The sequence below is a fragment of the Convolutriloba macropyga genome, unplaced genomic scaffold, assembly GCF_964194025.1.
Source record: "Convolutriloba macropyga unplaced genomic scaffold, txConMacr16.3 SCAFFOLD_879, whole genome shotgun sequence".
Classification (NCBI taxonomy): domain Eukaryota; kingdom Metazoa; phylum Xenacoelomorpha; order Acoela; family Convolutidae; genus Convolutriloba; species Convolutriloba macropyga.
Genome location: NW_027452270.1, coordinates 35,750 through 49,354, shown reverse-complemented (window position 1 = coordinate 49,354; position 13,605 = coordinate 35,750). Strand labels below are relative to the sequence as shown.

Sequence of the window (13,605 nt, the reverse complement as noted above, 5' to 3'; positions counted from 1 at the left end):
GTCTATTTTGATTGGAAACAATTTGTGCGAGAAATGAGATAGATGCTAAAATTTTCAACAAAATTAAGTTCAAGCAACCGACTGTTACAACAACGTTATATTATGGTCCATCTGACATAAATTCTTTCTTTTTCATTTTTTCAGAATAAGTATCAGAAGATAAGTGAATTTTTTGGGAATTGGAACTTTTTCATAACACTTTTTTTGTTTTAATTTGATCTTTGCTATTTGTATAAGAAAATCTTTTGTGTGATTTTTGTTTTTTGCAGCTTTCTGTGTACATAGTTTTTGATTTTCTCTAATCGTTTTTACTTTTTTTTGCTTGGCAGCTTCAACCTTTTGCAAGTGGAATTGAAGTTGGAAGTAGTCCTTTCGGTTAGAAAATTATACCGGTTGAAATGGCTCATGGAGAAAAAAGCGCGACTGATTGAACGAAAGGGTGAATGGATTTAATAAGTTGGGGGGAATTTTAGGGCAGCTTTGAGGGCGCATGTGCTCAACTGGTGTCGCTTATGGTTGTTTTGATGTTTCAAAACTCTAACCTTTTTTCGCTTTAACACTCCCTTTTACCCATTGTAAATTAGCATACTAGATATTTAGCCTAAACAACTGTATTGAGGCCATTGTTGTGATTATTTAGACTTTATCGGCAGTATAAGTCAATTTGCAGTCCAAGCGAGTCCATTTGTTGTCCAAAATTTTAAAATAAGGATTCGATTTGGCTGTTTACCCGTCACAGTCCGTTAATAAAAATTGAATAAAAGTGCTTTTGTCCAAAATTTTATCCGTCCAACTCAGTTTTTATACGTTTTGGATATTTGGGATGCTTTTTAACTTTATGCGCAATCATTTTTTGTATTATAATTTAGAGGAAAAAATGATTTAAGCAATGTCGCTTTTTCGTCCATATCTACATTCTATGCTATCATGGAGTTTGATATCATGGTCATTTCTGTTGAAAGTGCAATAAAATGGGGATTGGGTTGCTATCAGTAAAGGTAATGATATTAGAAGCAGTGAATGAAATTATTCGGATCATGATGTTGTTTTATTGGGTCGGCTGAAAGGCCCACCAAACGATATAGAAATTTGAATATATTCTTAACAACACGCCCGCCCGCGTGTCAGTACCCAAAATTCACCTGGGTGGATTGGGGTGTATATTGCTCCGTGATACACTCACGTATAAAGTATTGGATATTGTGTATTAAAAATGTTATGCCTGCAAGATAGGAACAAAATATTGCAGTTTCCTGGTTTTTATTTAACGCTTTTTATATCTCTCGTGCTCTTTCCTTGCAAGCAAAGCTCCGGCCTGTGATATACCCAAAGATGTTTTGCATTTGGTGCATATACGTGCACTTATTTCTATTCTGGCGGCCCCCAAATTTTGGTCTTTCGCTGCCTCTTTTTTGGCACAGTTTTATGGCCTCATTTTGGTACCTTAAATAATGTTTTCCCCTTTTTTTGTTAAAATATATAGACAGAAATACGCACAACAATACGTGTGTCGTGGTAATATTGCTCAGATTGGTATTGGTAGGATAGTTAGTGGTAATAATGGTAAGAGCGTTTTCTCCATTTTGCTGCAGTTTCTAATTTGTTCTACTGTTACTTCAGGTTGAAATGTGTAAAAATCCTCTCGCCGAGTACTCGCGTCTGTATCTGTTAGCAACATACATTCCTTAACTTGTTAATTCCTAGTAAAACTAACTGGAATACGTTGAATTCATACGATTTATTATCAGATTATGTTAGTTATAACCGCTCATTCATGTAGCGTAACCCAGTAGCCTAACTAGCTGCTCCAGTTTTATGCGGGATATTACACTTGTATTTGATTATTGTTCTACTACTGCTGTTGGTTCTGAGCTAGTTGGATTGTGTTGTTTTGCGCCAGCACTGTTGAGTGGTGGTGATAGTGCTTTGTTGCTATAATGAGCAGTGGCAATTTACTACAAGCCGCCAATAATTCCTACCATGCGCCACCTATCTCGCGCCTTTCTCGTGGCACCAGTCACAACAGTCTAGAGAAACCTAGTCCACCTTTGACAACATTTGTGGGTTATTCGCCCAAACGGCTGCACCGTTTGCACAGTCCTCAAATGCCCAGAAGTCATCACCACGTCCGAATGTCAATTGACGTCGGAACCTCCAGCCCAACTCATTCGGGATTCTCTCCCGCCGAGTCCAGGCGACCCGTTAGCCCTTTGGTAACCGGGGGTCAGAGTGGGTCTGGAGGTGGCGGGGTCGGATTGGGCATGAACCATGACTACGCAGTTCCTAATATGTTTCAGAACAACTCAATCAGGGATACGCTTAACAATCCTATGACTTCGGTGAACAACACCGGAAAATCACAACAGCCAGTTAACGGAACAGCAGTATCAGTGGGCAATAGTAGCGGTAGCGGGAGTAATAACCCCTCGGGTTCAGTGCCGAACCCACTCCACCACAGCTTTCACCTCAACTCATCTAACAGTCCTCTACAGTCCAACAGTAACTCATCTCCCAATCAGAACAACCTCCGCACTCACTCCTTCGCCACATCAGGTGAGAATTTCACTTTACAACTGACCAGAGTAGAGACCCGCTGTATCGACATGGGTTGTTATATCAGTATTAGTAGCCGCCCTCATCTTCTCAGCCGATGCTCCGTTTTTTCCGTTCTTTTCCGTTTTTGCTCCCCCCTCAGCTTAGAGGGTTCATTTTATTTGCAACCCCCAGACGCACGTGCCATATTTTTATATAATGATTTACTATGTAATGAAACATGGTCTGTGACTGGGGGTGCAAAATGTACTGGGAGGGGGGGGGGGGCACAAACGGAAAAGATCCGAGTTTGAATTGTATTGGGGCGCTGTTTTTTTAAAGAACTGTTCACACATTTTTATGATCTTTGAAATCAAATTGGAGTTATTTTGGTTACGCCGAAACAGGAAGTGGAGCGAAAAAGTGATTGGTTTTGCGGTGTGATTTTTTTGCTTCAATTTCAAAGTGAGAAAACGGTGTTTGAACAACAATTCGCTTTCTCTATTGTGGTTTTTGTTCCCGTGCGGCATTTTGACATTGATTTTTGCTACTTTTTTCAGTTTTTTTATCAGATTTTTTCCAAATTTGTTTTTCCAATTCACGCATAGTCCATTCTATGTTTTTTGTTTAGTGAATGAAAATTCGTTTAATTGTGTCAAGACTTATCCTGCTTTGTTTTATTACTTCGTCGAATAAAAATTAGTTTAGCTTTACCTCATTTTGCTGCATTTTCGAAATTTTACAAAATGTTTTTGACTTTCGCCCATTCAGCTCAAAGTCCTTTTAAGCGGCAGTTGCTCAGCAAAGCAATCTAAAATGAACGGAGTCATAAAAGAAACCAAAAATAGAAACGGTATGAAACCATAAAGCCCAACTCCAATTTTAGGTGGCCGCTAAGTCTTGGTTACCATCTCTAATGCTTATTGGTATTGATTCTAGCGCATGTATCCTCGCATCAATTAACGGAAGTATGTCTAACTAGGAAGAAATAAATAGTTATCATTTTTACCCAAAAATTTTTTGTACAAAAATCAGTTTTGATTTCTTCTGTTTTTTCAATCACAATCGGGGTTCTGGGAATCAAATGCGGTTGTTTTCTAGCAATCTGCCGAATATGTTATTGATTCCTCTCAAACGAACTTTGAATCAATTATTGTAAACGTGTGTCTTACGTCTTGAATAGGAGTCTTGGGTTTATACATAAGTCTAAGCAGATACCTTTGAAAAGAGCAATTTGTCCGACGGTAAGCTGGGCGTAGCTATGTTGTGTTGATCTTGGTTTTTGTCTTATCGTCTAACGCTCATTTTTTAATAGCCGCGAAGCGATAGCTGGGGCTATTATTGGCCTTCTCTTGGTTTTTATTTATTTCGTCGTCATGATTTTTATTACGACCATATGACGTCACAACCACTTCAAATCTGCTTTTTGTTCATTCGTTCATGCAATTTCAACTGATTTGCGTGCGTGGCGTCATTTTTCCCTCTTAGTGGAGCGAGTTTTTTTGTTCAATTGCGTGATTAAATTTTTGGTCACGTGACTTACCTCACTCTTAAAAATAACTTCCTCACTCTAAAATTGACTTTTCTTTGCTTTAATTCAAAGAGATAAGGTCAAATGAGTGCTTGTCACTCTAATTCAAAGCTATTTAAGAGCAGCAAATAGAAACAGCAATAAATTATATAGATTTTTAATCAAAATTTAACATATCAGCGCTTAATGAAAAGAATAAGTTTCTTTTTGGTCTGTCTTTTTACCGTCTTTTTGATACTACAGATCTATGAAGCTATTGCGGCTATTTTCTGGCAATTTGTCAGCTATGTTCGTTTAATATGTTTCCACAACGTAAAGCTCTAAACCTTATTTTGTTCATCTTTTCATGCCATTCTCTAACTGTTTAATTTCTCTCAAATGAAGTTTGTAGCAATTATATTAGGCCTGTGTTCTTTTTTAGTGCGATCTTTCGCTTGACGATTTTTCGTCTAGCACTTTTGACATCTTGTCCTCACAATGGGATAAACAGGTAACGTTCGGAGTGCACTAAGTTCTATTATGGTCTTACGCCTAAACAATCTCTAAGAGTGCGATTCTCCAAAACTTGTTTGAGGAGACAGTTTCATGGTGTGAAGGGCGGTTTTTAATCTTGAAAGTTTGACTCGCCAGTCCCCCCATACCCAAACATACCCCAGCCCAATAGCTTTAAGTTTGAAAATTTTACTCTGTTGAATTTTGTTGAAAGTTTTGCTTTGTACATGTTTGTTTGTCTGTTTGTCAAAATTTTTCTAACCATTTTTTTTTGAATTTTTGCGTGCTTTAATTGATGTCATTGCTTTTTTTTACTTACGACATTAAGTTTTATGTTTTCAAGTGTACCGTTTAATAATGACGAGACAGGGATCTTCTTGGCAACAAAATAATGGCTTTGGCTTTTAAAACGTTTACTTTTGGTTCTCAAGTTCAAGTTCTGCTCGATGGGCTATTTTTGTTTAACGAATTTATGAATTTAAGAGTTGTAGCTTGATTATTACCATTTTGGTTTTCTACTGCATGCGTGGTGTTGTGGTACGTTGATCGCGCGCGTTAATTTGGTTCCAGAAGTCTTCGGCCTGTGTTTTTTTTGCTTTGTCGACTGACGCTCTTTTTTGTTTTAAATTTTTCACACAGGAAAGCTGAAAAAGTTATGTTCTAAATAACTTCACTCATTGTTGTTCTGCACCACCCTGGCTGTTTGCACACGCATCTCGTCCATCACTCCACACCCTTTCACCTCCCTCAACCTCGGCCTCTTCCGCTACTTCACTTACCCTCCACTCCACCCAATGCTAATCTGAGCCCCAGCTGGGTACTACCGATGACAACCGCTAGGTGGTCGTTTGAGAGCAATTCGCACGACGTTAGTCGGTAATGTTTTTTCAATGTAATGTTAATTCAAAGAGATAAGGTCAAATGAGTGCTTGTCACTCTAATTCAAAGCTATTTAAGAGCAGCAAATAGAAACAGCAATAAATTATATAGATTTTTAATCAAAATTTAACATATCAGCGCTTAATGAAAAGAATAAGTTTCTTTTTGGTCTGTCTTTTTACCGTCTTTTTGATACTACAGATCTATGAAGCTATTGCGGCTATTTTCTGGCAATTTGTCAGCTATGTTCGTTTAATATGTTTCCACAACGTAAAGCTCTAAACCTTATTTTGTTCATCTTTTCATGCCATTCTCTAACTGTTTAATTTCTCTCAAATGAAGTTTGTAGCAATTATATTAGGCCTGTGTTCTTTTTTAGTGCGATCTTTCGCTTGACGATTTTTCGTCTAGCACTTTTGACATTTTGTCCTCACAATGGGATAAACAGGTAACGTTCGGAGTGCACTAAGTTCTATTATGGTCTTACGCCTAAACAATCTCTAAGAGTGCGATTCTCCAAAACTTGTTTGAGGAGACAGTTTCATGGTGTGAAGGGCGGTTTTTAATCTTGAAAGTTTGACTCGCCAGTCCCCCCATACCCAAACATACCCCAGCCCAATAGCTTTAAGTTTGAAAATTTTACTCTGTTGAATTTTGTTGAAAGTTTTGCTTTGTACATGTTTGTTTGTCTGTTTGTCAAAATTTTTCTAACCATTTTTTTTTGAATTTTTGCGTGCTTTAATTGATGTCATTGCTTTTTTTTACTTACGACATTAAGTTTTATGTTTTCAAGTGTACCGTTTAATAATGACGAGACAGGGATCTTCTTGGCAACAAAATAATGGCTTTGGCTTTTAAAACGTTTACTTTTGGTTCTCAAGTTCAAGTTCTGCTCGATGGGCTATTTTTGTTTAACGAATTTATGAATTTAAGAGTTGTAGCTTGATTATTACCATTTTGGTTTTCTACTGCATGCGTGGTGTTGTGGTACGTTGATCGCGCGCGTTAATTTGGTTCCAGAAGTCTTCGGCCTGTGTTTTTTTTGCTTTGTCGACTGACGCTCTTTTTTGTTTTAAATTTTTCACACAGGAAAGCTGAAAAAGTTATGTTCTAAATAACTTCACTCATTGTTGTTCTGCACCACCCTGGCTGTTTGCACACGCATCTCGTCCATCACTCCACACCCTTTCACCTCCCTCAACCTCGGCCTCTTCCGCTACTTCACTTACCCTCCACTCCACCCAATGCTAATCTGAGCCCCAGCTGGGTACTACCGATGACAACCGCTAGGTGGTCGTTTGAGAGCAATTCGCACGACGTTAGTCGGTAATGTTTTTTCTTCGTAACTTGGTGGGCAAGTGTTCTTTGAGAAGAGTTATATACTTCTGGGAACATTTGATTTATGGAGCTATAAAGAAGTTTACTGATTTTTTACATTAGCTGAAGTTTTTTCAAAAATTTCTAACATCAGTAAGGCGCCTTTCAATAAAAAATGGTAGAACTAAATACAGGCAATAAATCTCTCCTATCGAATTTCTTTGACGTTGATTTAGCAAATCTCAATTTGATAACTGGACCTTTTGGAACTTTAATCAGTTAAATTACATGAACTGTTCTTAAAACAGCTCATAATATAAATGAGTTTTTTAAGAAGACGGTAGTTGTGATTTGAGTTGGATCCATTTTTAAGCTCTGAATCTGTTAACTGAGCGGAGTTATATTGCGGTGTTCCTGATTTTTTTACGGCTTAAGGAATAGTGTTGGATTTCGAAGTTTTTTCCGGAAGAAGCAAGCGTTCAAGCAGCGTTTTAACCTATAAACAAATGAGTAGAAATGCCGTTTGACTTGATGTTTACTGAGAGAGATTTATTCTCAGATTAGAGCGAGATGAGTCATTAGATCGAGATGAGTTTTGTTCATCTCTCATTTGCTGATTTTTTCCAATAAATTTATTTTCAAAGCTTTGAGTGCACTTCCATGTGGACAGTTTATTTTATAATCATGTGTTCTACTCCTTTTTGACGTGAGGTGTTTTTTTTTTTATAAATTGTAAGTTTACAAAATCAATTTTGGTGGTTTTTTCTATTAATTGTATTTTTCTTTGTATTTTAACCTGTTCAGTTGTAATCAACAATTTGTGTAACTTCAGTGAAGCGCATTATGTTTTTTTTTGCTATTTGAATTAGTTTATAACATCAGTTTGTTGAAATTCAACAAAAACTGTTCTCATTATTGTAATTTCGAAACAACTTTTTGATATTTTTAGCAAGACATTTGAATCATTTGGTATTAAGTATTTTCTTTGGAAGAGAAGGCCTGATATCTCTATGAAATTGTTGGATTGACAAGGCTGATATTTTTCGTTTCATTATTCTTCTGTTCTTCCTTCTGTACTTGGTGCGTTTCTTACTTTCTGTTGATTCGATTCTTGCTTTTGGGACCTCTTTGTTTCGAACCGATAGTTATAACAATTTGTGGACATTTTTCGAGTCAGTGTACTGAGCCTTTGTGCGTTGGATTTTTTCAAGATTTCAGCATTTTTGCTTTCATTTGTTGTGTATTGGTATGATGTAGTTATTAGGGTATAATCTTTTGAGAAATGAATAGTATTTACTTCCATAAAAATTTCTCGGACCAGGTTTTCAAGTTTTTTTTTGTCCGTTGAATTTTCTTGAAAGTTTTGTTTTGTACAATTTTGTTTCTGTTTGTCGTTGTAATTTCTCTAACCATGTTTTTATTAATTTTGAATTTTTGCTTGCTTTAATTAATGTCATTGCTTTTTTCCTTGCGACATTCAAGTTTTGTTTTCAAGTGTATCGTTTAATAATGGCAAGACATGGCTCTTCTTGACAACCAAAAGTGTGGCTTTGGCTTTTAAAACGTTTACTTTTGGTACTCAAGTTCAAGTAATGCTCGATGAGTTATTTTTTGTGCAACGAGTTCATGAATATTAGGTTGGAGCTTACCATTTTGGTTTTCTAATGCACGCGTGATGTTTTGGTATGTCGATCGGGTGCTTTGATTTGGTTCCCGAAGGCTTCTGCTTATGTTTTTTTTTGTCTTCTGACGCTCTTTTTTTTACATTTGTTCACACAGGAAAGCTGAAAAAGTTTTTTTTTCTAAATAAATTTTTCACTCATTGTTGCGCACTTGTTGTCATTTTTTGCTCTATATAGCTAAAGCTGTTTGATCATTCGCATGATTTCGATTATAGGTGACTTATCTTAATCAAGAAAATGTTTTCTGCACTTCAAAATTTAAGTTTTTTGCGAACCAGTTTAAGGTTAAAAAAAAACTCAAATGTAATTAAGGTCCTTAATGAAAGATTTTTTTAGTGGATTTGAACAAGCCAATTAATTCTGAAAACTTTTATCTTAATCGCTGATAGTTCTTATTTGCTGCTTTGTAGCAATTATATTAGTCCTCTGGTCTTTTTTATGTTGTTTTCCGCTTGACCAATTTTTCGGCTGACCCATTTAACTTTTTTCCTCAAAAATAGGATAAACAGGTATCGCCCGCAGGTTTTTAAGTGCTGTCAGAGCGATTACTAGACCCCAAGAATGCGATTCACCAAAACTCTTTTGAGGAGACAATTTCATGGTGTGAAGTGCGGTTTTTAATCTTAAAAAAGTTTGACCCGGCAGTCCCCCCTCCTCCCTACCATACATCAATATACCCCCAGTCCACCCTCCTCCACCTGGCTGTTTGCACTCGCATCTCCTCTCACTAGACCCTAATTATGCGATTCACCAAAACTTTTGAAGATATAAATTTATGGTGTGAAGGGCGGTTCTTATAATTTGACCCCCCTTCACCCCATTTCCTGTGTTTGTAAAGAGCTAGAGACTATGCTTATTGTTATGACGGTATGAACACTATGAAAACCTGAATATTGAGGGTTTCATTCTGGCAAGCAACTGACAGCAATGTCGGCTTCAACTTGCGATATTACGGTGGGCTTGGAATTAGTCTCAACCTGTGGGGATTCACTTTAAAGAGCCCAAGTTTATAATAGCATTTTAATACCAACTGTGTTTTATACATCTGGCGCCACTTGTTCTTATACAGTTGGCATCGTTTTCAAAGGTGTGACTGATGCACCGTAAGTTTCCATCATAAAAGTGTCATATTTCTACAGATTATGGACGTGGGTTAAACTCAGCGTTGCGTTCACCGTACAAGTTACTTTTTGACGAAAAGCTGGAACTGTTCCCCCTTTTTCTCCTGCAAACATTTTTTTTCATTACCATGCGTGAACAAAATAATGGTTGCTGTCTGTTTCTGTACTAATAATATTTGGTATAGCCAAAGAAGTGGGCTATCTATAGCAATCCAAGCGTGATTATTAGAGTTCGACCCTACCACTTAATCTCCCACTCCCCCATAGCTCTAACCCCCCCCCCCCCCCTCCACCTTATTCCAGCCGTAACCCCTCGCGTTCAGCACGCCCTTCCCTCTCCCCTCATGATTATCCCCACCACTTAATTAAGCTAAAGCTTTCCTCCCTAAGTCGCAGCTAGCTCTTGACGAAGCCAACCTCTCGCCAGTTGTTTGAGAGCAATTTGCCTTAGTATTGATTAGTTTATTGGGTTGTAATAAATAAACTATTTGGCAACGTTAGTTGGGTATGTTTAAATAGTGTCAGCCGTTTAAAGAATTAGCGGACTTAAAATGCAATTTAGAGCCGTTTTTTTAAATGCAATTTAGAGCCGTTGAACAAAGTTTGAACCAATTATTAAAGTCGAGTGTGACAATTTTCCTGTATATATTCCGAGAGAAAATTTCATTGCGTAAAGAGAAAAAATCAAAGTAGACCCCCCGAAACGTATTCAACTTCAGGTGCTCCTCACCACTATCATCACTCTTCTAATACAGGGGGAGGTAGCACCCCAACAGGACCAGGGGGAGGAGGTGCCTTGGGAGGAGGTCAAGGTGGACGAGGGAACAGCTTCAAGAGCAAAGACGACCAGAAGATATCCAGCAAGCTGAAGAAGGCAATCCAGGAGAAGGTCACTGGCAAAAGTGCCTCTGACTACATGCAGGATGTCGGTAAGTACGATAGTTGTTCGCACACTACAGTTATTCGCAAACTCTGTGCGTAAAGATGTAATCACGAAACAGAACCTGCATCTATTTTTCCTGGATAAAAGTTTTTAAAAATCTGCTGCTAGTTTGTGGACGTTGTTTGTCAACATAGCAAGCGAATTTTTTCAATTTATTTCAGTCACCATGTTATCTTTTTTGTAGACTCTGACTGGTGTCGGTTCTCGGATGCGATCCTGTCCAGGAGTGCAGAGGCCATCCGACGTCTGGGTCCCAAGATCGAGCGGGACATTGACGTGGCTGAGAGGCTCACGGCAGTGATCTGGGAGAACCTGCGAAACCCAGTGAGCAACCCACTCGTCAGGCAGGACAATGACGACGTCTGTCATCCATGCAAACGCCAATATCTTTCCATGCACACAGGTAGTTGTAGTAATTTATATTCACACAAATTGCACACTTACATTCATTATCATTAAAGCACGAGCTATAAATATAACCGAGGAGTCAGAAATGGATTGAAGCTAGCTAGAAATGCATAATGAGCACAAGCATGTGATTATGGCCTGAAATCTCATTTGTATTCTTCTTGAATTATTTTGTATTTTTTCTGTAACTTAGCATGCTGTTGCAAATTCAGTTTTAATGTAACTTTGTGAGCGAGGACTTTGGAATGGCGAAAAGAAATTAACGTAGGACTGCTAAGCATTTCAAAATGCACATTGTTGGAATTTTTCAATCACACTTTAATCCCGCAAACCAAGATTGGCGGTAAGTTTGGTCTAGTCAACCTTTCTGATGCATATCTGAAAGCACTTAAAACTTATGACCTGTTGCAATATAAACAAAGGTGTGAGCAAGAAACTAAAAAAATTTATTGGTTGAGGCAAATTATTATGTTTGATAGAATTTTTCCTTCGAAACGTTTTACGTGCTGCTGAAATTTTTTTCTGTTGCTTTTTACTGCAACGAAATTGTTATGAGCAAATTTATGAATAACTGATTTGAAAAAAAAAACAAAAAATTTTAGAAGTTCTGAAAACTTGATAATTTTCAACGAAACTTTTAACATTTCAGATTCTTCAAATGAAATGTATAAGACTTCGTAAAACGTGTTTTAAATAAAGCAAAAGTATACTTCTAACAACAAACTTCAACGACTGTTCAAAAAGACTAGCTGCAACAACTGAATTTTGAAATCAGAAGATTAATTTTGCAGTAAATTTTTAACAGCTGTCAGGACAAATTTAACGTCGATAACATCTCAAATAAAGTTTGTAATAATTTTCAACTTGGTGTTATGCGATTTCTGTTTTGACCGAGTTGAGTTTTTCATCCTTGGCTGCTTGCGTTCTGTGGGATCTAATTTGGGAATTTGTGCAGTTTACTTCATTGGATGGCAGATTAAGCGGATGGAAGTATAAAATGAATGAAATTGGTTTAATTTATCAATTGATTTGTAGGAGTAGACATCTTATTATTATTATTTAGCTACGTTTCATCATGTTTGATGGCATTTGTCGATCACTTGGAATCACGCTCAATTATAAGATTCATTTATGGTAACACAAAACGAAATAATTGATAAATTAAATCCTTTCAAGTTTAAACACTAAGATTTGTTGCTTTTTTTCGTAAACAATAGAAGTTTTTTTTAGTAATTGCTCTCGAACTAATTTGGAGTAATTGTTCTAAACGTGTGTGTCTTTTTTATGCAGAATTTTTGCTTGACCATTTTGTTCTTTTTTCTAGAACTTGCTTTAGCGTCTCAGGTGACCTTTTCACGCTTTCCCCCGTTTTTGAGTGATCAAAATTGCTCTCGATAGCCGAGAGTTGAAAGCTTCTGACAACGACTGCACCCATAAATAAAAATTTATCTAGGCTGCAGCACTTGAATTAAATTGCCCCGCTTGTCGTTTGATAGTGATTTGTCCGACGAAGAGTAACTAATGCTGCAGTAGTACATAACGCCGGAGGTCGGGATATCAAAACCCTTTTTGGTAGGAAATTTTGTTCGAATTGAATTGCCGCAGCTGTCGTTCGTTGGCTTTGCTGAACCAAATTTGGTATAAGTGTGCTAAATTGCTGGCTATTATTACAGCGCTACCTTTTTTGTCAATGTTTCGCTTTTCTTTGGTTCTCAGTTCGGTGAACATTTCGGTTGAAATCTTTGACTTCTCCAGGCTAGTTTCATTATTCGCTCATTGTGCTGAAAGTGCTTTTAAACAGCTGTTGCTCAGTAAATCAGCTTACAATGAACAGAATCAATATTTAAAAACGAAGTCAAAAATAGAAACGGGATTAACCTTAAAAATCGGTTTTACTTGCCCAGTGTTCGAACTCTAATTAGTCCTAACTAGTGATAGTTACCAAATAAAGTGTATTGATATTTATACCAATCACTGTATCCTCTCTTTGACAAACATGAGTATGTCAAACTAAGAAATCTAATTATATGGCTGACACTAAGAATTCTTTTCGTACCACAGCTGAGGTAATGTGAACCCTTGGTGGCTATTTTAGGCAATCTGTCGGGTATATTTTTATATTGTTCAAAAATGAAATTTAAATTTGAATTAATGGCGCTAATTGATAAGTTAAAAGTAACCGTGATAAGGTGGGTGAATTGTTGTTTTCAGAAAATGAGTACAAATTTTTGATCGATCGATGTATTTGACGTAGAAATATATGAGGTATCATTAGAAATCCTGTCGAGCGTAAAGTATTTTAATTTTTGTCTTTGATTTAACGATGACGATTACAAGTTGAACTATTGACTAACAGGTTTCTTTATTTATAAATATATATTTTAATTACCTAATCACCTTTACAAATGAGCAATTGAGATTTGTGGCAAACAATTGAGCATATTAGAAATTTATATTAAAAGATTTTTTAAATTTGAGTTTTCGACCCTTTGAGTTTTCGTCCTGCAAATCGAGATAAACAGTGAATGTCAGGAGGGCATTCAGTTCTCTTAGAGCCTCACTAGACTCTAAGTATCCGATTCACCAAAACTGTTTTGGAAACATAAATTTTTGGTGTGATGGGCGGTTCTTAAAGTTTGACCCCCTTTGTCACCACCCCCCAACTCCCCTCCCCCTCGACCTCAATACACCCGTAGACCT

The 13,605-nt window shown here is 37.1% G+C and overlaps 1 protein-coding gene across 7 annotated transcripts in view; it reads left to right on the top strand.

Moving 5' to 3' along the window:
* LOC142357345 (uncharacterized) overlaps window positions 1–13,605 on the top strand; it is a 55,972-nt gene that overhangs the window by 21,721 nt on the left and 20,646 nt on the right. For 2 of the 7 annotated variants that reach the window (XM_075408994.1, XM_075408993.1), the window contains exons 2-4: window positions 2,298–2,553; window positions 10,274–10,483; window positions 10,682–10,903. In XM_075408994.1, the coding sequence (XP_075265109.1) occupies window positions 2,331–2,553; window positions 10,274–10,483; window positions 10,682–10,903 (655 nt within the window). In that variant the 5' untranslated portion in view covers window positions 2,298–2,330. Of the gene's footprint in view, window positions 1–1,473; window positions 2,554–10,273; window positions 10,484–10,681; window positions 10,904–13,605 lie in introns of those variants that run through there. The other 5 variants (XM_075408990.1, XM_075408988.1, XM_075408992.1 and 2 more) reach the window with 5 other exon arrangements.